Source organism: Ascidiella aspersa, chromosome 3 (assembly GCF_963924565.1).
Source record: "Ascidiella aspersa chromosome 3, kaAscAspe10.2, whole genome shotgun sequence".
Lineage (NCBI taxonomy): Eukaryota > Metazoa > Chordata > Ascidiacea > Phlebobranchia > Ascidiidae > Ascidiella > Ascidiella aspersa.
The window spans coordinates 37,548,430-37,570,104 of record NC_139449.1 but is presented as its reverse complement, the minus strand read 5'-3'; the positions used below and the strand labels follow the sequence as shown (position 1 = coordinate 37,570,104).

At 36.6% G+C, this 21,675-nt stretch overlaps 1 protein-coding gene and 1 non-coding gene across 3 annotated transcripts in view; one reads left to right on the top strand and one right to left on the bottom strand.

Moving 5' to 3' along the window:
• LOC146162836 (3'-5' exoribonuclease HELZ2-like) overlaps positions 1 to 21,675 on the bottom strand; it is a 57,587-nt gene that overhangs the window by 12,734 nt on the left and 23,178 nt on the right. For both annotated transcript variants that reach the window (XR_014494730.1, XM_083385917.1), the window contains exons 24-45: positions 21,239 to 21,314; positions 20,497 to 20,705; positions 19,532 to 19,744; positions 19,228 to 19,281; positions 18,026 to 18,186; positions 16,304 to 16,547; positions 13,687 to 13,733; positions 12,817 to 12,977; positions 12,107 to 12,314; positions 10,862 to 11,027; positions 10,584 to 10,680; positions 9,556 to 9,702; positions 8,096 to 8,440; positions 7,512 to 7,690; positions 6,767 to 6,922; positions 6,354 to 6,481; positions 5,381 to 5,626; positions 4,928 to 5,057; positions 3,954 to 4,135; positions 2,797 to 2,991; positions 1,610 to 1,935; positions 147 to 287 (exon numbers count right to left, since the gene is read on the bottom strand). Coding sequence is in view for 1 of the 2 variants with exons in the window: in XM_083385917.1 (XP_083242043.1) it covers positions 147 to 287; positions 1,610 to 1,935; positions 2,797 to 2,991; positions 3,954 to 4,135; positions 4,928 to 5,057; positions 5,381 to 5,626; positions 6,354 to 6,481; positions 6,767 to 6,922; positions 7,512 to 7,690; positions 8,096 to 8,440; positions 9,556 to 9,702; positions 10,584 to 10,680; positions 10,862 to 11,027; positions 12,107 to 12,314; positions 12,817 to 12,977; positions 13,687 to 13,733; positions 16,304 to 16,547; positions 18,026 to 18,186; positions 19,228 to 19,281; positions 19,532 to 19,744; positions 20,497 to 20,705; positions 21,239 to 21,314 (3,811 nt within the window). In the remaining variant the exon portion in view is untranslated. The remainder of the gene's footprint in view (positions 1 to 146; positions 288 to 1,609; positions 1,936 to 2,796; positions 2,992 to 3,953; positions 4,136 to 4,927; positions 5,058 to 5,380; positions 5,627 to 6,353; positions 6,482 to 6,766; positions 6,923 to 7,511; positions 7,691 to 8,095; positions 8,441 to 9,555; positions 9,703 to 10,583; positions 10,681 to 10,861; positions 11,028 to 12,106; positions 12,315 to 12,816; positions 12,978 to 13,686; positions 13,734 to 16,303; positions 16,548 to 18,025; positions 18,187 to 19,227; positions 19,282 to 19,531; positions 19,745 to 20,496; positions 20,706 to 21,238; positions 21,315 to 21,675) is intronic.
• On the top strand, positions 9,965 to 10,039 carry Trnaa-ggc (transfer RNA alanine (anticodon GGC)). The gene has a single exon. It is a non-coding gene; the product is annotated as a tRNA-Ala (tRNA).

Below are 21,675 nucleotides of genomic sequence, written 5' to 3'. Positions count from 1 at the left end.
GTGTACTAATTATACGTAAGCCGTAATCGTTGGTCAAAAAGCAACTTCGAAGGGTTATATCTCAGTTGTTAAACACATATGTGTTTATATCTTAAATGATAAATTTCGTATTGCTTAATGTTAACAAGTTTGCCATGTTTCCCAACCTTGGTTTTCCTCCCAGTGGATTGGAACGCCAGCGAATGTGATCGAGCTGCCATCTCGTACAGCATTGAAGACTCCATCCAGTCGAAGCACAGGTAACCAGCTTCTAGCGTACTTTTCCACCGACTCATACTGGTTCTGGACTGAAACATAAAAATTCAGATTCTCGATAAAGCTCAGGTCAAAAAGTTTGTAGAAATCAATGGCACGAATTTTATTTTTAAATATTTTAAATAAAGTTAAACAAATAAAAGTACTTTAATGGTGAAAATAACGGCCAAGCATGTCGCTTTTAACGTCTATTTGGGCAGTTATTTTCACCATTAAACTTATGAACAGATCCGTATGTAGTGTTCTAAAAGTACTTTATTGTTATAAAATTACGAAACATAACGTTTACTTTTTGAAAACATTAAACGATTTCGGCAAACCAACAAGCAAATACATTATATTTATACACAAACTATTAAAACAGGTCTTTGAATATATATTTTGTCAGTGAACGATTTCTCCCTCGCACAGAAATTAACCAGCATCGCGCCAAAGTTGGTCAAATTATGATCGGACATTTTTATAATTAAATTTAACTGAATTTAAGTTTGCTTCATTAGTTGTGAAAATTATCAAGTAAGGGAGATTTTTTCTGAAAATTTATATTTTGGATAAAAAGATTAATTTCTGCTATTTAGACACGAACATACAGAAAACAAACACGTAAAAAAACATACAGACAGACAGAAGCACAAACAAATATAAACATAAATATAAACGCACAAACAAAGATAAAGACACACAAAACGACGTACATTAAAACAAACAAGTTGAAAATACATACAAACAACAGATACACACATTTATTGTTTCTGTTTGAACAAAATATCGTATTTGGACATTTGACGAAAATCGTATCCCGAAAATCAGCAGTAGGTTGCCAAGGTTTAATTAACAACTAAACGTAATACAGCTTACATATCCTATAAAAAATAATACAAACATACAGACAAACACACAAAAAAACAGACACGCATTCATACAGTCACACAAACATAGTACAGACACACAAACATACAGACACGCATACCTACAGACACACAAACATCCATACACACAAACATACAGACACACAAACATACAGACATAAACACAAACATTCTGACACACAAACAAACATACAGACAGAAAAAACATACATACAGACACACAAGCATACAGACACACAAACACACATACAGACAGAAAAACATACATACAGACAGACACACAAACATACAGAAAGACACACAAACATATAGACATACAAAGAGACACACAGACAGACACACAAACATATAGACATACAAACATACAGACAGACACACAAACGTACAAACAGAAAAAACATACATAAAGACAGACAACCATACATACAGACACACAAACGTACAGACACACAAACAAACGTACGAACACACAAGCCCCAACTCACCGGCGGCCGGCCTAACATCGGAAGCAAAAGTCTCCACTGGGTCGCGCTGATGAGTCAAGCAAAGGTCAAAGTCGGGTCGAAGACACCACAACTGGACACTAGGTGTCAGCAGACCCCTCTTGATCTTCGGAGCGAGCTGAATGAGCAGGGGAACCCCCGCTTCCAAGTCCATAGAAATCACACGCACGTGCCGGATCCCATTCTTGGTGGTGAAGGCCAAGTGGTCGTTGCAGGGGGAGTCCTTGAGGGAGCAAGTTCCACGATCGCAGGGGCCGGCGCCTAAACGCCCGGGACATCCCCCGATTGACTTCTTCGTTTTCACGATCCTAAGCAACGAAATAAATTAACGAGGAGAAATACAAGATGGAAAGCGTAGCTGAGTTAGAAGAGCGACGGTCCTGGTTTAAACTAATATAAGGCACGTTTGTTAATTTCAAATGTAGAGTTTAAAAGATGATAAGAAAATGATACAAATAAGATGATACAAGTTCGTGTTATAGCGTTTTATTTAGGATAATGTCGATCTACTCCAACTTTTGTCTTTGGCATTCATTTTTTTAAGATGATATACTGTTCGTGGATAATGTTGTATAGTTTAAAAGCACATTACAATTTTAAGGATGGCAAACATCAAAATCTTTGATTAACAAATCTATCTGATACTTGAGTAGTTTTTGAACGGAGTAAGTTTAAATTAAATCAACATAGAGCTTCTATATTTATTTTTATCATTGTTAAACATCGCGGTTAAAAAACATAATTTAAGGCTAAACAATTATAACACTTAAAAACCAAAACCTGTTTGTTAAGATGTAAAGATATTTAACTACAATATAAGCGGATTTGTAACTCTGAATGTTAAAACCATTGCGTTCAACCATTTTTAAGTGGTTTGAATATACTTCAGTCACATTAACTGATGATGTTACAAGTTCGTATCGAATCCTTTACTCAAGATGCTGTCGATCTATTCAACCTGCTTGATCGGTATCAAAACACACAACTGAATATAAAGCAAGAAACATTCAGCAGAAACCCAAAACCACTGTTCTTATAAATTTGTGTGCAAAGCTTAAATTATAGCAGTGTGAGAACTTTTTTGCAGAATTCTACAAATATTCGCATTAAATTAGGATGCTTTGGTCGAGAATTCGCCGAAAACCAAATGTGAAACACAAAATTCCCACCTCTTAAACTGTTGGGAAACGTCTGCTTTGGTGTTCTCGCTGAGCATGTTGCGGGGATCCCCCGATTCGAGAAGGAAAGCAACGCCACTGACCAAGTTTTGCAGAAGTTTGGAGTTCAGCATCGATCGGTTAAAGTGTGGGTGCTGCGGTGGATTGGTGTTGGGATGTTGAGATTTCGAAGGCAGCTTGTAATAACTTGAAAAAAAAGATTCGTAATCTTTCAGTGGTCTCTTACAACCAGAGACATCTGTTATCAAATCGATGGCGATACTGGATAAATGGTTGTAGTATCGATAATTGTCCGATACTAGGATGGTAATGGTACTTGTCCGATACTAGGGTGGCATCGGTACTTGTCCGATACTTCGGTGGTATCGGTACTAGTTCCGATACAATACTAGGGTGGCATCGGTACTTGTCCGATACTTCGGTGGTATCGGTACTAGTTCCGATACAATACTAGGGTGGCATTGGTACTAGTCCGATACTAGGGTGGTATCGTTATTTGTCCGATACTACAGGTGGCATCTGTAGTAGTGCGATGCGATACTAGGGTAGTTTTCCTCTTCAAGATAAACTTATCAGAAAATAAAAAATTCAACATTACAACTAAAGGCATCTTAGCTTTGTTAGATATAACCTGGTTAACAAGAACATTTTAACTACAACAAGTTTCTAATTTCACTTGCGGTGACGTTTTTTTTGATCGGACAGGATCTATCCAAAATTAAAGGGCATTGCTATCGGAATAAAATGTGTGTCGAACAAACCTATATTTACGGGGTCTACTGTAATGTTTAAGGTTGTTGTGTTAGTAGAAAGGCAAACCCAAATTGAGCACGCGGTTTGTTTAACACGTTGCCGAAATATCGTCTTAAACAAGATATCTTTGATTATAACTGGGTTATTTAAAAAAATAGTGGTGGTGCAGATATTTCCTCCTGAAAAAATATATAGGAGAAATTAAACACAAAACCCACCGGATGAATGATTTCAGATGGTTAGTCTCCGAAATTTTATCTGTAGTGTTATGTTAAGATTATGGTGGCATGTAAAAATGAAAAACCAGATTCAGTTGGTTTCAAAACGTTGCCGAAATAACAGTCGTAAGCAAGATATCTTAACGGAATTCTTCTAAAACAAAACACCAAACCCACCGTATGAACCACTTCAGATGGTTTGTCTCCAAGATTTTGTCGTTCCTTAAATTATCGACGCGTTCCAAAACGTTTCCCCACTTTGCAACTTTATTCTGAAGACTTGAATAGTTCATCACAGAAACGTTCTTCTTGAGACGTTTGTATCCAGTGCATTGGAACCCGATTTCTCTGTCTGTTATCTTTAAAAATTAAGAAACTTATTATTGACACAAAGCGGAATCAAACAGTGACACACTATCAACATTGCTGTACCTGTTTAACACCTGAAAGTGTTAAATAATTCTCCGACTATAGAAACGCAGACTGATAACAATTGCGTCCCACCTTTTATAAGTAATGTCTTGAATTACTTCTCAGTTACATTAACTGAAGATGATACAAGCTCGTATCAAAAACGTCTTAATCAAGATGATGTCGATCTACTCGACGTTTGCTTTGCAGTTCATTATCAAGTGGTTAACGTTTTTCCAACTAATGAACTACAAATTAGGTGCCACGGTTGACAAACTGTATTTTAAAATTGACAAGTTTTCGAACTAATCAGGAATATCAAAACTAAGGCAAGAAAGAAAGTATGGCGAAACCAAGTGGACAAAGTTAGGAAGTATAGCCGGCCTAGCAGTTCCATTGGCACAAAACATTTTTTTCTCAACAAAAAGCAAATGCCTTTCAGTTCTTTATCGCACACGAGTTAACGTAATAAAGTCATTATTGCGCAACTAAATTAAAGTAAAGGCCAAACAGGACATGCTTTCTTTCAAAAAGGCATTGTAATAAAGAACCGGTGGTAATTAATATCGTACAGGTGCCGATACCCAAAAAACTGGTATCGGGTATCGGTACCGATCGGCTACTATCGGACAGCTCAGTATTGTCACCAAAAGGGCTGGATGTTGATACATTAAACCGCTTGGAAAGCGAAAGCAGCGCTTATAGTGTAAGCTTAAGCTTCATATTGACAAAATGCAAACCTCAGTGACAACGGCTTGAATGTAGAGTCGGTTTTCTTGCTGCTGGAAATCTTTGGCGACGGTGAACTGCATCAAGTCTCTCTCATATTCCTTCGCATCATTGTGGCGGAGTGATATCACTTTGCATAACCTAAAATGTCAAAAAAAAGTTTTACAAATTATTACAACGTAAACTATCCAGTGTAAAATATAAAACCACTTACACATATCCTTTTTCTTACTCTTAATAATCTATTTTAACGAAAGTTGAAAAAATGACAAACGTGTTTTTTTTACAATCCAAAAAAATAACAATTTACTGTTTGTTGTCAAGTTTACATTTTCTTTGTTATATTACTCGTAAATACTTTGGTGTTAAAAGTTAGCGTATGAAGTGGATATGAATAAAATAAGTAAGTTCTTTAAAACTGTGAAAATAATAAATAGCGCCAAACAAACAACACAAACACTCACTCAGTAAGATTTTTCTCCGCCCTTGTGCCCAGTACTATGACGTCACCATCGACATCGGCCTGCTCGCGCGCGCTTCTGCATCGAGCAACGATGGCTCTTTGTGCGATGACGTCAGTGTACCTCCGGATAGGAGAGGAGCACCAGGAGTAGAGTGGAATGCGCAAAGAGAAGTGGGAGAAATCAAGAGGACGGTTCGAGTTGTGGGAGCAAGGTTTGAGAGTCGCTCGCTGCTGGATTCTCATGTAACTAAAAATGCGGAAGGTTTTAGTTAGTTATAGTTTTATTTTTAAATTTCTCTTGAATAAAAACTCGCTGAAATTAAAAAAATTGACGTTTGACCCGAGTGGGGATTCGAACTTATGACCGCGGGAAATTTCGACCGCTGTTGTACTTTGTAGTTACTCATTGTTAATTTGTAGGGCAAGGCTTTATATTCGCTCGCTGCTGGATTCTCATGCAACTGAAAACGTAGAAATGTTGCGATTTTAAGCTTGCGTGGAAATTAATCAAATGCCTCAAAATATTTAGTGAAACTTGAACTGTGTATGAAGTTTATAGGGCGAGGCTTCAAACTAGATCGCTGCTGGATTCTCATGTAACTGAAAATACGAACAGCTTGTAATTAAAATTTGCGCAAAAACTAGGCGCCTATTAATTGGTTAGAATAGATAAAGGATTAGTTTTAATCAAAAATTTCTCTTCAATGAAAGCTCGCTAAAATAAAAAAATATTTAAAATTGACGTTCGACCCTAAGTGGAGATTCGAACCCATGACCGCTGGAAATTGTGACCATTGTTCTACTTCATGATCACTCATTGTCGGATTTTTTATGTACCATAAATTAAAGGTAAATCAGACGCCTGAAATTGGTTTTACATATGATTAGTGTATCTTGAGATTTTAAGCTCATGAAAATGGATTTGCTTTATCCTGTAAGGGGGAATGGGTCTCCATCAATGTGAACCGACTCACCCGCTGGATGCAGGGATCAGAGTCGGATGCAGATCGTCGCAGGAGAGGAGGAGAAGAAGTAACTCCGCATCCTCTCGGTTCAAAGCATCCTGGATCGCCCCGAGGACCTCTGGGAGGATCGGCAAGTTCTGAAGGAAAAAAAAATAGTAAAATCATTTTACGGATTGGTAACCCGAATTTCAAAAGCATAATTCTCGACTGCTTTACGGCTATTCATTAATTAGCAACACCAACTGAAGCATAGTATCATGCAGTGTCGCTTAATAGTACTGATTCATTTAGGACCTGGTATTAAATTGGACATTTTAGGCGCAACATTATTTTATTCCAAGGTAGCTATCAGTATTGTCAAGTGCATAAAATCCAATCGTGAGTGCGAGAAAACAAGTTAACTAAAAATAAGTCAAAAAAACCTTGATTGTCGTTTTATCCTGGACTTCAGCTCCGAGATGTTGGAGGCAGGATTGCATGTGGAGGGAGAGATTGATCTGGCGGGAGTAGCGCTGAATCCAGTTCCTCCAAAGATCCTCTGGAGGTTGCTCCTGGCATCTCAAGAGGAAGTTGCTCTTCTGAAGAGGAAAAATAGTGATTTATACGATTAAATAAATTATGCATATTTTCGTGCCGATATTTATCATATTTAGCAAATCTAACAGTTATAGGAAAGAAAAATGTTCAATTAAGAAACTTTATGTTTTGATAAAAACGTTATTACCTAATAAAATGTAAGTTTAAGGGAAAGTTGTTGTTCAAGAAAAGAAGAAAAAAGGAGTCGCTTAACTTTAAGTTTGAATCAAACAGAAGTAAAATAAGTTAACGTTTTTTTGAGAAATTTAATGTTTTGGGGTAAACGCAGTTTTTTTAGTCAAATGTCAGCAAAAAGTTTTTGCTAACACGTGTTCCTACCTCCAATAGCTTATAATGTTAAAACTGTTTAATATAAAAACAGCTAAGTTTTTTCCGCACATGTCCAATATAGCTTGAAGCAAAATGCAGATGTGTAAACGGGATTTAACCTAAATAATCTCGAAAACAAACGACTCCCTTGGTTCTCTATTGATCATTAATGAGCGCTATACTTAAAACTTTTTTTAACTAACCATACTTTTAATCTAAACGCCGTTAACGTTTATAACGATTATACAATATATTTCAAACCGAGTTCTTAAGGAAAATGGCGGTTGATGCGTTGAGAGTGATCATCGCTTCTTCTATCATCATGTGAGCCAATCCCTCCTCGTAGAAATGCTGGAACTTGTTGCTCTCAGTTTGCGACGAGTATATAGAGACACCAATGCGACGCTGACGCAACACCAAAAGGAACCGCCATATTTGGTCTGTACGGAAGGGTAGGTTGTAAAACGTGAAGCATTCTACTATAGGAATGAGTATAGATTGTGACAGTATGTCGCTTACAATAGAAAGTATAAACCTGTGTATATATTATTTCTTCCACTGGTAAAAGAGATAGCGAAAGAATTCATTTTTGCCTTACGAGATTGAAACATATTCTTTTTGATGAATAAAAAATAAAAAAAGAGTACACAGTTTTTCATCATTTAGTATTAAGACGAGAATATTTAAATACATTTCAAGTTTAAATATCAAATTTATGTGTTAAATTAAAGGTTTCGGTCCTGAAGTATTAACTACCAGAAATATCGAATTGAAATATACATAACTAATTGGATTAAAAAAATCATTGCTGAAAGTATTTTTTAGGTTCTTCTATTTAGTCTTACACATTTGCTGTGGAAGAGTTTTCAGGGTAATTTCATCAAGTTCATCATCATCATCTTCAAGATCGTTGTCATCTTCATGATCATTGTGATCTCCGTGATCGTTGTGATCTCGGTGATCATTGTGATACCCGTGACCTTTGTGATTTCCATGATCATTGTGATCTCCGTGATCGTTGTCATCTCCGTGATCTTTGTGGTCTCCGTGATCGTTGTGATCTTCATGATCTCCATGATCGTTGTGATGGCGATGATTTCTTGCTTTCCTCAAGCAATCTTCTGCTTCCTTGTAGTTCATTTGGCGACGAGACTTGATCAGAGTAAGCTTGGGTGGCGGAATGCACGAATCTTAAACGAATTAAACACCTTACATTAAATCAGTGGTTCTCAACCTTTGATGGCTTGTGGCACCCCCCAGAAATAATAAATAGATTGCGGAACCCCTACGAGAGTTTTCTGTAGGTATTTACTTGAATGTCACAATAAACAGAACTAAGGGCAACACACATCAACTCTGCATAACATATGAAGTTTTAATTGGATTTATTTCAATCGAATTTTACACAAAAAGTTGTAAGAGTTGAGCAAAAATCAGATTCTTAAAGATTTCCAAATATCTCTCGGCACCCTTGAGCATTAGAAATGGCACACCAGGGTGCCGCGGCAACCGGTTGAGAACCACTGCATAGAAGTAATTAAAATCTTACATAAAAGTACTTTGCGTCAGTCACACACGTTTTTGTGAGCATTTTCTTGTGAATATATTAGACTTTATCATTCCTATCGCCTTTTACTCGCGCTTGTGTTTCTAAGTCGTGCATTTTAATTGCTTCCATTTCTACTTTGACCTGATGAAACACGTTTTTTGGGGGTGAAAGCGTGTCAAGAACCAGTATAGTTTGTCTTTATATTGTCCCACCTGATTACCCTATAAAAGTAATTAAACCCCTTACACACGATCAACCGACTTAAAAAGTAATTACAGAAATCTGCATGTGAAATATAAAGGCGTACTGATCAACAATACCGGGCTCATTAAGAGTTATACAGTGGTGTCTGGTCCTTTTAAAAGGTGTACTGACCAACGATAGCGATACAATTATTACTTGTACTAGCACTACGGTAACCCAGGTCAGCGTATGATTTAACAAAAATGCGAACAAATAAGTTACTTTTCATGATGTTATTAAAATACCTACAAAAGAGGAATACTAAATAAAAAGAACTAAGGCAAAATTTTCCGTTAATAACAACGCAGGTAAGTTATTTTCTCAGAAAAGACTATTGAGATTTGTTGTGAGAATTTATTGACATGTGTAAAAATTTCTTACTTTATTTTAGTTAAAAAACATATCTAGCTTAGTGAAAATTTTAGTGAAATACCTTATCGCTAATTTTACTTAAAAACTTATCAAAATTAGTTAAAATTTTAGTAAAATATCACATATTTTACTGCATTTTACCAGGATTAGTTATATCAGGAGGCATGGAAGTGTGGAAGAATGTTGAGATGGCAGGTCTTGTCTTTCCATCGGCCAACAAACTGCATTTTCGCGAACTCAGAGCCTTTGGAAGCATTGGGGAGTTCTTGCGACGATCTTTCAGGATGTCTAAAAAAATCATTAGGACACAGTTGCATAGGAAGCCGAAACGTTAAATAAAAAGATACCAAAAAAGATTCTTTTTAGTATACTATGCCTGGCAGCAACAGCATATTTTCTGCCTCAGCATGTAAATATACAATTATTATGAAATCTATGTGTTCATGTTTCATTGGTTAATGATATGGTACTGTGAATCCCCTTTAATTGAAGTTGCTTGTACTAACAGATTGAGCAAGCATTGGTTGTTTCTCGACTCGTTCCCTTCTGAGCCTGCATAGCTCAGTTGGTAGAGCGACGGTCCCGGCTTGACCGGAGGTCGTGAGTTCGAACCTCACTGCAGGCTAGTTGTTTTTCTAGCCTGCCCTGCTTGCATCATTGATCGACAGATTCGGTGAAGAGTCTGCAATGGCTTTTGGTATACCTTCTCACTATGTTGATGAATAAAGAGTTATTTAAAACGTCCAAAATGCTACCTACTACTGTATGAGCTTTGATATTCTTTTTACGTTTTACTACAACCTTCAAGCATTATGCTCCAAAGTATATTTTCTGTAACTGTTTTTGTTTCACGGTGGCCTTTAAACATTAGTTGACTGAGAATAGATGGCTTTAAAATTGACAGTTGATAAAATAATAACTACATCAACGTTAAAAGACTACGAACGAAACTGTGTAAACTAAAAATCAGTTCGTTTGAATGTTAAATATTTGTTATATGATAAATATTATAAAAAAACACCAATAAGGAGAAAGATAACGATGGAGTTACAACCTGTGTGTGGAACAACTATATGACAATATCAAAGCTATGTTATTTTTCTATTTGCTAATGGTGATTTTGGTTTTATATCGAGTAATCAAGATGAACTTTACAACGGAGTAGTAACCTGGGTCGTAGAAGGTTGTGGCTCTGTCCTGTGCCGCTCGGTCCACCTTGGAATCTTCTGGAACCATCGAAGCCACGTCAGCAATGTGAATTCCAACCTGGAAATGATCAAAGGTATTTCAGAAAATACCACGTCTTCACAGCTTTCTTAAAGAACTCAGTTTATTATGACTAAGACCTTCTAAAGGACATTAGAAAAGGTTAAAGCGTCTATTAAAAACTTAATTCCTTGCAAAACATAATTTGAAAAGTACAACGTCACATCAGTGGAACACTAACCTCGAAGCAGTCGTGATGACCTTGAGAGCACTTCGTGATGCTGAGGGCGTCGTCAAGGTCCTTGGATCCCGGGGGATCAATTGTGAAGACGAAGAGGTCGGTAAGGTCAATCCGGAGGTCGGAGTTTGTGTCCTCGAATCCTTCACATTCTTCCTCTACATCTTTCCTGTAAATAAAAATTCCAAAACACTTGCTTAATGGAAATAAAGTTGAATCTACGAAAAACATTCCTTGTCGCACCAGTTCAGGTGAATATTGGAACTGATGAACATTTACGAAGTTACTTTGGCAAATTTATGGACCTTGAAATAATGCCAGAAGGGTTTATAGCAGCGGTTCCCAAACTGGGGTCCGTTCAGCAGTTATAGAGGGTACACAAGAAGAGTTAGTCTTTAATTTTTTTAAACATTAGTTAATAGCGAATGTTTTTAAAGATTAGAATTAGACTTTGTTAAAAACATTTTTAGTCGTTAGTTATGCTTTATTATTCGATAATATAGCGTGTTTGTTGATGTCTCTTGTGACATCATAAAGCATCTATTAGGCTGAACTACCTGATTTAAGCGAAATTAGTTAGAAAGTTACATTAGAAAGACTCGTGACTACACTAGTGAACTACTACAAGAAACATGGGTCATCTGACCCTTCATTTTAAAGTAAATTAAGTCAAAGTCAAGTCTTTTAATATAAAATGACATTTTAAGTCCCAGTCCAAGTCATCAACAAACTAATATCTAAACAAAAAGCCAACCCTTTAGGATTAGGATTGTTAAACTAGGATCCGTGGAACTCTTGGGGGTACGTGAACTAGTTTTATGGGGTCCACGAAGTCTTAAATGATTCTTAGTGTGTAAATCATTCTATGCACTTTTTTTGAAAAAAGGTTTAATTGAAAAAAAAAACGCACACTGTAAAAAAATCCTATTGTTTTATTTTTTTATCAGTAAATTTGACTTGACTATGGGTAACTGATGACTTGGATTTGCACCTGACTTGTTATTTCTTTTTTTTTTAAACTTGACTTGGCCTTAAGTTATCCCATAAATGACTTAATTGAGACTTTTTAAAAATGACTTGTATGCAACACCGGGAAACGAAATCAAAACGTGAAGTATTATTATCGCCTGAAGTTTTAAAACCACAGAAAAATCTTTAAACAGAAAGTATTTTTTGGTAAAAAAAAAAACTGTCAGCTAACCAATAAATAAAGTAATTTTGTTGGAGGAAATTGATGGAAGTAGTCACCTGTGTTTAGGAGGGACGTCGTACGTAATTGCGAAGTACTTTTCCGCCTCACTTGCCTTGATCACCTTCGATACATAACCGAGTGGGTAGAGCGATGTTTCACTCCACTTGAGGTAACGCACAATGAAGAGCTTGCCGCCACCGCGGTGATACGAGTGAATATCAATACGCTCCACTCTTTCAGGCTTGCATTTCATGTTTTCTTTCCCTGTAAAAGGAGGTGTTTCGATGTTTACTAAATCCTAAAATGCCCAAAATTGGTTCACACTAGACACGTTTCGCGCCAACGGAAAACGTCGGCACGTAAGGAGTAAAAACTCTTCTCTTTGCGGAAAATTAAAATATTTTAACTTTGACGCTTTCGGTTCGAAGCGAGTTAGGAGCGTTGGTCTTAGAACTTTTTTTTTCGTGAAACACTAGGTGTTTAAATGTTTATTAAGTCAAAAAAACGCCTAATGCAAAACAAAAAAGAACAAGAATAGTCAAATATAATGGCTGAAGATTGTGAAATCAGACATCAAGCCTTTACATAGTTGTCTTGACTGTTATCCGTCATAAAGCAGCTCCTGAAAAGGCTAGATCATATTTTTTACACAAATATATGTGTGACTGTGTGAGCATCCTTAATTGATCAACCGATTTCGGTTAGCCACCCTGAAGGTTTCCGGGCTAGTTTGAAATAAGTATTAGTAGCAGATTGCATATCTTACCGTCGGCGTGAAAAGAGTAGGTGGTGACTTCATTCTTCTTGGCGTTCTTGGGCTTAACGATTGCGAACTTTGTTGTTTTGTTGTCGACTGGGCACATGAAGAAGGAGGGACTGTACGGGTCAGGAATGCAAACGAACTCGCGGTTACGAGGCTCCTTGTACCTAAGTAACAAACTTAACTTAAGTTTAAGTCATTTAAATGGACTTATTTTGGGTTTTAAGTCATCTATTTGATTTAATTTGCTTGTGAAACACAAGTTTTACTTTGATTAGGTTTTAATTCATGTAATTAGCTTGAAGTAAGCTTTCAGTCTTAAATTTGGTTGAAAAACTATGTTTCAATTCTTATCCTTAACGTTGAAATGACTTGAATAAAGATTAAGGTCATATACTTAACCAGAATTAATTTTCACACACCTAATTTAAATCAAGCTTAAATACTTCTACGTGCCTTGGCGGACAAAGTTTTAAATCTTCTTTTTGACTTGAATTATGTTTTTGTAATTATAAAATTAAATTAAGTTTAAAGCCATATAACAAACTTAAATTAAGTTTAAAGCCATATAACTGACTTCGATTAAGTTTAAAGCCATATAACAAACTTAAATTAAGTTTACAGTCAAACAAAATTATATTATAAGCTGAATTAGGTTTAAGGTCATTAAATTGACTTTTAGTTGAACAATTGGTTTCCGGTAACAGTTCAAATACTGCCGAGTATACTATAGTTATTTTATCAAGTTACAGGATTACCCAAGTACCAACTTTGATTCTGTGGGTATTTTCACCCTTTGTCAAGTTTACAGTGTTAAGATAAAAACTAATTTCCATTAATAACCGTCAACCTGGGACTGCAGAATAACAACTTTACCTTGACAGAACTCCGATCACTTTTCCAGTAGCCCCTTCACCAGGTTTCTGTTGATAAAAGTAAAAACATTAGCAAACGTGTAATAACCACTTCACATTGAGATCGAACAAGGATCAGCCAAACTACGGCCCGCGGCCCAGATTCGACCCATCCGGTCAATTAATCCGCGCGATTAGGAGTTTCTGCTTAAGCCGTGGTTATCTATCAGTGTAGCGAAAATCATTTTTGCCCTATATGCGAATAGTCAGTAGAAAACAATACGCCGTGGCTCGAACGGCCATCCGCAAATTTACATTCAGTGCGGCCAATGTCCTTGCCGCAAAAATCTATATGCGTAAAAAAAACCTTTGATTCATTCTGCGACATTTTTAATTTGGATTGTGCGCTTATGACGAATGGATATGCGGTTTCAAATATGAAGCATGTAGAAAGTTATGCCAGAAAAGGCATCAGCAGGACTTTGATATCTATAAACCCACCCAGGGACTCCCCCTTGCACCCACCAGCTACAAGTATATCAATGTGCCTCGAGAGATTTTCACGTGTGCCGTGGAACTTTTTGTTGTTGTTGTAATTTTGGAAAATAACCGGTTTATATTACAGTTAAGAAAGTATAAGAAACTTGAATGCACACTATCCATCTTATAAATTATAAGTTGACATCCTTTCTAACAATCCAATAATTAATGAACATAAGTACAGTTGAAATTTTGTCGGATGCAACTTAAAACTAAATTTTGATGAAATTTGATACAAACAGAACGTCAATTTATTAAGGTCCGCTACAGTTTCCTTGCAAAGTTGTTCGTATTTTATTTCGTTCAAAGATAATCAAGTTATTAATCAACACAAAATTTTAAACCGACCCGCGATGGTCAGGCCTTATACAATTATCCTGCCCCAAAGTGTTTGACAAAACGCTTGATTCCATGCATTGATTGACTTAGTGTTACGTTTTACAAATTAAATTTAGTTTAAAAAATATCGAAAAATTAGTTACATTGAAGCAGATATAAGGGAGCTACAATAGAACACACATACACGAACAAGTAGGAGTCATATTTAAATTACAGCACACATTGAGGTGCAATATATTATGACCTATAAATATGCCGATGCTATCGATACTATATCACTTCTTATCGGATCAGCACCGATACCACTCTAGTATCGTATCGACAGCCGATACCACGAAGTATCGGACGAGTTCCGATACCACCCTAGTATCGTACGAGTTCCGATATCACCAAAGTATCGGACGAGTCCCGGTACCACCAAAGTATCGGAAAAGTTCCGATATAACCAAAGTATCGTACGAGTTCCGGTACCACCAAAGTATCGGACAAGTTTCGATACCACCCGAGTATCGTACGAGTTCCGATACCACCAAAGTATCGGACGAGTACCGATACCACCAAAGTATCGGACGAGTTTCGATACCACCAAAGTATCGTACGAGTTCCGATATCACCAAAGTATCGGACGAGTCCCGATATCACCAAAGTATCGGACGAGTTCCGATATCACCAAAGTATCGGACGACAACCGATACTACCAAAGTATCGGACGAGTACCGATACCACCAAAGTATCGGACGAGTTTCGATACCACCAAAGTATCGTACGAGTTCCGATATCACCAAAGTATCGGACGAGTCCCAAAATCACCAAAGTATCGGACGAGTTCCGATATCACCAAAGTATCGGACGACAACCGATACTACCAAAGTATCGGACGAGTACCGATACCACCAAAGTATCGGACGAGTTTCGATACCACCCGAGTATCGTACGAGTTCCGATACCACCAAAGTATCGGACGAGTACCGATACCACCAAAGTATCGGACGAGTTTCGATACCACCAAAGTATCGTACGAGTTCCGATATCACCAAAGTATCGGACGAGTCCCGATATCACCAAAGTATAGGACGAGTTCCGATATCACCAAAGTATCGGACGACAACCGATACTACCAAAGTATCGGACGAGTACCGATACCACCAAAGTATCGGACGAGTTTCGATACCACCCGAGTATCGTACGAGTTCCGATACCACCAAAGTATCGGACGAGTACCGATACCACCAAAGTATCGGACGAGTTTCGATACCACCCGAGTATCGTACGAGTTTCGATACCACCAAAGTATCGTACGAGTTCCGATACCACCAAAGTATCGGACGAGTACCGATACCACCAAAGTATCGGACGAGTTTCGATACCACCAAAGTATCGTACGAGTTCCGATATCACCAAAGTATCGGATGAGTCCCGATATCACCAAAGTATCGGACGAGTTCCGATATCACCAAAGTATCGGACGAGTACCGATACCACCAAAGTATCGGACGAGTTTCGATACCACCAAAGTATCGTACGAGTTCCGATATCACCAAAGTATCGGATGAGTCCCGATACTACCAAAGTAATGGACAAGTTCCGATACCACCCGAGTATCGTACGAGTTCCGATATCACCAAAGTATCGGACGAGTTCCGATATCACCAAAGTATCGGACAAGTTCCGATACTACCACTTGGTATCGGATCGGCACTGATTCGACATTATCATACATTCCTATAGTACGACTAAAAAAAACAAAAAAACGCCCTTACCCCTCTTTTAACGTGCACAACAACCTCATCGCGGTCGAAGCTGATCCCCATATTCTTCCGCGATTTAATCGCGATCACCCCGCAGTCGTCGTCCTTTTGTTGCGTCACAACTGCCTCGGCAGCGTACCAGGTTTTCTTGTGGATGACGCAATGCTTGTAGTGCCTCGGCTTGTTTTGAAGGAAGGAGCGTAACTGGCGAACCGTGAACTTCTGGTAGATGACGTCACGCATTACGTCATCGCGCCTGTTGGAAATTATTTTTTTTACCAGCAGCATTTCGAAATTTGAATAAAGTTGTTTTGGGTCTTTTTTACCCTTAGTGGTCCATTTTAGATCTTACGATATGGATAAGATACCAACAATTGAAAGTGTTGGAGCAGGGTTAGATCCTTAAATACTAGGGTTGTACTATCCGGATAGCGGTTAATAGATTAACCTATGTGTTTTGGCCAACTGATATCCAGGTTTACCTTATCCAGTTCACTGGACAGCATTAGTAACTTTTTGGGTTCGTTTTTGACCTTATAAGTCCGTTTTGGACAAAGCCCATGTTGGCGAATGTTTGTCCAAAACCAGCCTGGCTACAGTTTCCGGAATGCAGTTTAGAAGTATCGCTTACTGTCGAACACTTGAGGTCTATGTCTACTAAAATTTCACAGTTAATCTACAGTGATGACAGTAATTGATGACCTACTGAGCAGCTAACGTAAACCAATCATTAAATCAAACTCTTTATTTGTGTCATCAAACTCTTTAAACCAATCATTAAATCAAACTCTTTATTTGTGTCATTCGCTGTAAGTTATAAGAAAGTAAATATTCATAATTGTAAAAGTAATAAAATATAGTTTTTTTTTCTAGTTTTACTAGATTAGCGGACTAAACTGCGTCGCCTTTGAAGGAACATACGTTAATAATGTCTTACTGTTAAGCTCGTGACATTAATAAGCAAGTTCGAACTGATTTAAAACAAAAAAGTTAATTAAAGCAGTGGTTCTCAACCTGTAGTAGGTAAGCTGTCTCACGTCTTTTGCGGAGTTCAGGATAATTAAGGCGAGTCTATAGTCGCTCTGCAATATATTCTGAAATCATATTTTTTGCACCTGACACTGTAAGCAGGTATTTGTTAAACGAACTTTTTGTAATTAAGTTAGTTAAAGCAAAATATTTTTTTAAACCAAATAGTGCCCAGTTTGTGCAACATAACACCAGGTTGTTCGCCACAGGAAACTTGAGAAACAACCAATCTACAATAATAAAATTGCTTTTTTCGCCTTTTTTCGCCTTTTTTCGCTGCTATTTTTATCCTTTTTTCCTTTCTTTTTACGTTTTATCGCTTTTATCTTCACTTGATTTTTACACTGATGATGGCATGAGTTATTGCGAAATGTCGCTTTTATCAAATATTATGGCTTTTATATTTTTATTGAAGTTACTAAAAAATTGCTTTGCTTTCAAACAAAACACTTACATTTTATATTTTTCTTCAATCAAGCATTGAGAGTTAATAATTGAGTTTTCGTATAACGATATAAGGACTTTGCAAACTTCGGTGAGGTTCGATCTCACGACCCCAGAACAAAAAATTCGTACAAATTAAACATAAAAGTGAATTAAAAGTATTTTTTTTCACTTATGATTGTTTCTTCTCTATGGATTGTTTTTTTCTGGTATTTGTTTTGTTAAAGTATCTTGCACAACAGATAATGTTGTCATAGCAACCTGCGTCCTGTCTCCGGCTCGTTTGGATCGTTCTTTATCTCCTCCAGGTATTCCAATCCTCCCGCATCCACCGAGATGGTCATCTTCTCGGGTCGGAATCCCAGCTGCTTCTCAAGGATGTCATCCAGGATCTTGTCATCCACTAGAGGAAAGTGATCCTCCTGGAACAATTGACGGGAAATGTTTGTTTCTGTTGTTTTTAATGTTGTCATTGTTGTTATTATTGGTGGTGGTGCTTTTGCTTTTGTTGTTGTTTATTTTTGTTGTTTTGGGTTAATAATAATGCTATCGTTACTTTTGTTGTTGTTGTTGTTGTTGCTGTCGTTGTTTTTAATATTGTTTCTATTGTTGGTGGTACTGCTTTTGCTTTTGTTGTTATTTATTTTTGTTGTTTTTGTTTTATAATAATGCTATGGTTACTTTAGCTGTTATTGTTGCTATTGTTGGTATTGTTACTTTTGTTGTTGTTGTTGTTGTTGTTGTTGTTGTTGTTGTTGTTGTTGTTGTTAATATTGTTGGTATTGTTACTTTTGCTGTTGTTGTTGTTAATATTATGGCTTTTTTGGTGGTGCTGCTTTTACTTTTTGTTATTATTTATATAATTATTGTTTTTATTTAATAATATTGCTACCGTTACATATGTGATTTTTTTATTTCTATTGTTGCTTAACTTATTGTTATTGTTGCTGTTCGTACTGATTTTGCTGCTTTTGTTATTGCTTTTGTTTTTATTGTTGTTTTTTTGTTAATATTACCAATTAGAGCTTTTGTTTTTCATGTTATTGCTATTGAAGTTTTATTGTTCTTATTATTGCTATTTTTTTCATTGTTTTTTTTTGTTTTTACACCGTTGCTGCTCTTATCATAGCTATTGTTTCCATTGTTGTTGTAATTATTAATGTTGTTGCTTGTATCTCTGTTATTGTTTCTGCTCTTACTGCTGTTATTGGTATCGTTGTTATTGCTGTTATCATATTTGTTGCTTTTCTCACTTATTAACTGTTATTGTTGCTGTTTTTACTGCTGTTATCATTGCTGTAGTTGTTTTTTTGTTGGGGTTATAGTTGTTTCTGTTTTTGTTATTCTTGGTGCTGCATTGCTGTCATTAAATTGTTATTTAAGTGAAAAAAATATGCTTATCTTAAGTTGCAACACACAAATAACACTACTTCTAAAACTTTATTAAATAATTATTATATTACCTCTGAGTCAGAACCCTCTGATTCGTCATAATCAATCGGAGACCCAACAGAAGACTGAAATGTAAGGATAATATTATTTACAAGTATTTCTGCTATTTGTAACAACAAGATAGCACACATAACATATGTTAACTTACAAATATTATATAATAATCAGCAAAACTTGATAAAATATTAAGTTTGTCGATACTAACTGGGTTATAAAAAAAATTTACAGAGTCTTATATTTCAGCTATTTTTTTGCATATTTGCATTTTTACAGAAAAGTTAAAACTGATTTAATTTTAATATAACATATTTGTACCATGTCTTCTGGTGTAGCATCGGCACCCGAAGCAACGGAATTGTTACCGCTTGCGTTGCTAGGGTCTCCAGGGGCGTTGTTAGGGACTTTTGCGCTGTTTCTTGGTACAAAGTCGACCGCTTGTGGGTTTAGAGCGGACAGTTGTGATACTTTGTGTAGAATCATGCTGAGAGATACGTGCCTTGGGAGAAGCGAGTCGTTCAAGCAGCAAGCCTGGGTAACAACAACGTTATTAGGAAGCACGTGGTACAATTTGAGATTTCAAAACCAAAAGCACTTCAGGAGCATAATGGTTGGAGGTTGTAGTAAGACGTAATAAGAATATCAAAGCCCATACAGAAGTAGGTAGCATTTTGAACGTTTCGAATAACTCTTTTTTCATAATAACGAGTTATTCGAAAATGATACCTACTGCTGTATGGGCTTTGATATTCTTATCTAAGCACTTTACTTTTGTTAATTTTTGTAAATGGCTGTATTTCGTCTAATTTTAAATAAGTTGCGAGCAAAAAGGTCGACGACAATTACAGTGCATCTAAAGGATCTTTTAGGTCTTGGACAATGCACTAACTTGACTTAACAAATCTGCATAAGAAGATTAAGCTTTGACAAGCTTTCGCACAACCGTGCTTCATCAGGTCAAAGTAGAAAAACTTTTGTTAGGATTGCTTTAGGTTTGTGCGGACACAACAATCTTATTACATTGAGTTTTAGGGTTGTAGTTAGACGTGAAATGGAAGTCCATACATACATCTCTAGACATTATCTTAAGATTTATTCAAACGTTTAGCAAATACAACTTACTTTTGTATAGGCTTTGATATTAATTCTACGTCTAACTACAACGTCCAGCCATTATTTTGAAATTTGTTCGAAACTTTCACAATTTTAATGCTACCTAATTCTGTATGGGCTTTGATGTTCATTCTACATTAACTTAGTTTTATTATCCAACATTGTATCACCTTCACGTAGTAGTTCCACCTGAGATGGCATTTCCCGAGCGACAGGAGAGTCACCGCGTCACCCACTGCAATCACCGCTACCTTTGACCGCGTGATGGCGGTATTGAGCAGGCCTACGTCGGCCAAAAGTCCCGAGTTGGCTCCGTGATCATCCGACGCCGACTCACGACGGTGAACGCAGCTCATGATTACCACTTTGAACTCACGGCCTAATCATCATGAAAGTGTCTTAGAATTGTGTATTTAAATTATAACTTCAGATTGTAAGGGGAAGTAAACAAAGCTCATGATTACAATTTTGAACTCACGACCTAATCATCATGAAAGATTTGTGAAATCAGACATTAAAGTTACGAACTTAAGATTATAAGGGAACTAAATAAAGCTCATGATAACAACTTTGAACACACGACCTAATCGTCATGAAAGAGTCTTGCAATTAGGCATAAAAGTTATTAACTTAAGAATGTTAGAGAACTAAGTAAAGCTCGTGATCACCACTAAAAATCAAGACCTAATGATATTTAACGTAATAATCGAATTATATGTGACCACGACCTAATTATGTATAAGGGCAGTATTTAAAATCATAATGCTTTCGACTCATAATTATTTCTCATGAAAATCAAATGAAGCATTAAACAGAATGACTAAACAACTTATATTGGTAAATTTAAAACTCACGACCTTATGCTCATGAACATAAAAAAAATGGTAGACTACTATTGTGAAAGTTGCTTACCTTGTATGTTGCGAACTCTGTCCACATTAACAGCAAACATCCGATTTTTTCGAAGCTCATCGCGAATCACACGAACCTGTGATAACACACAATGAGATCAATAAACTAATTTGACTGAAATATTTGAACAAAACAAATTTCAATTGCTTTCATGAGTATATTGAAGCCTTGTATTTAATTTTGACGGCATTGACGAAATGTGGAATAGGCCCACAATGTTTAGGATTAGTTTATGTGAGACAAAATGTACATAATAAAAAAATTGTATTGTTCTTTTTTGGTGATTTATGCAAACATATAAAGGCACCCATGAGAGAAAGTAGCGGTCTACGACACCAAGAGCCACCGCAGAAAAATACACAAACTTTCATGGTTGCTAGATTTCAAATCGACTTTTTTAATCTGAGATTATTAAAAATGAGAAAGATTTTTTTTGT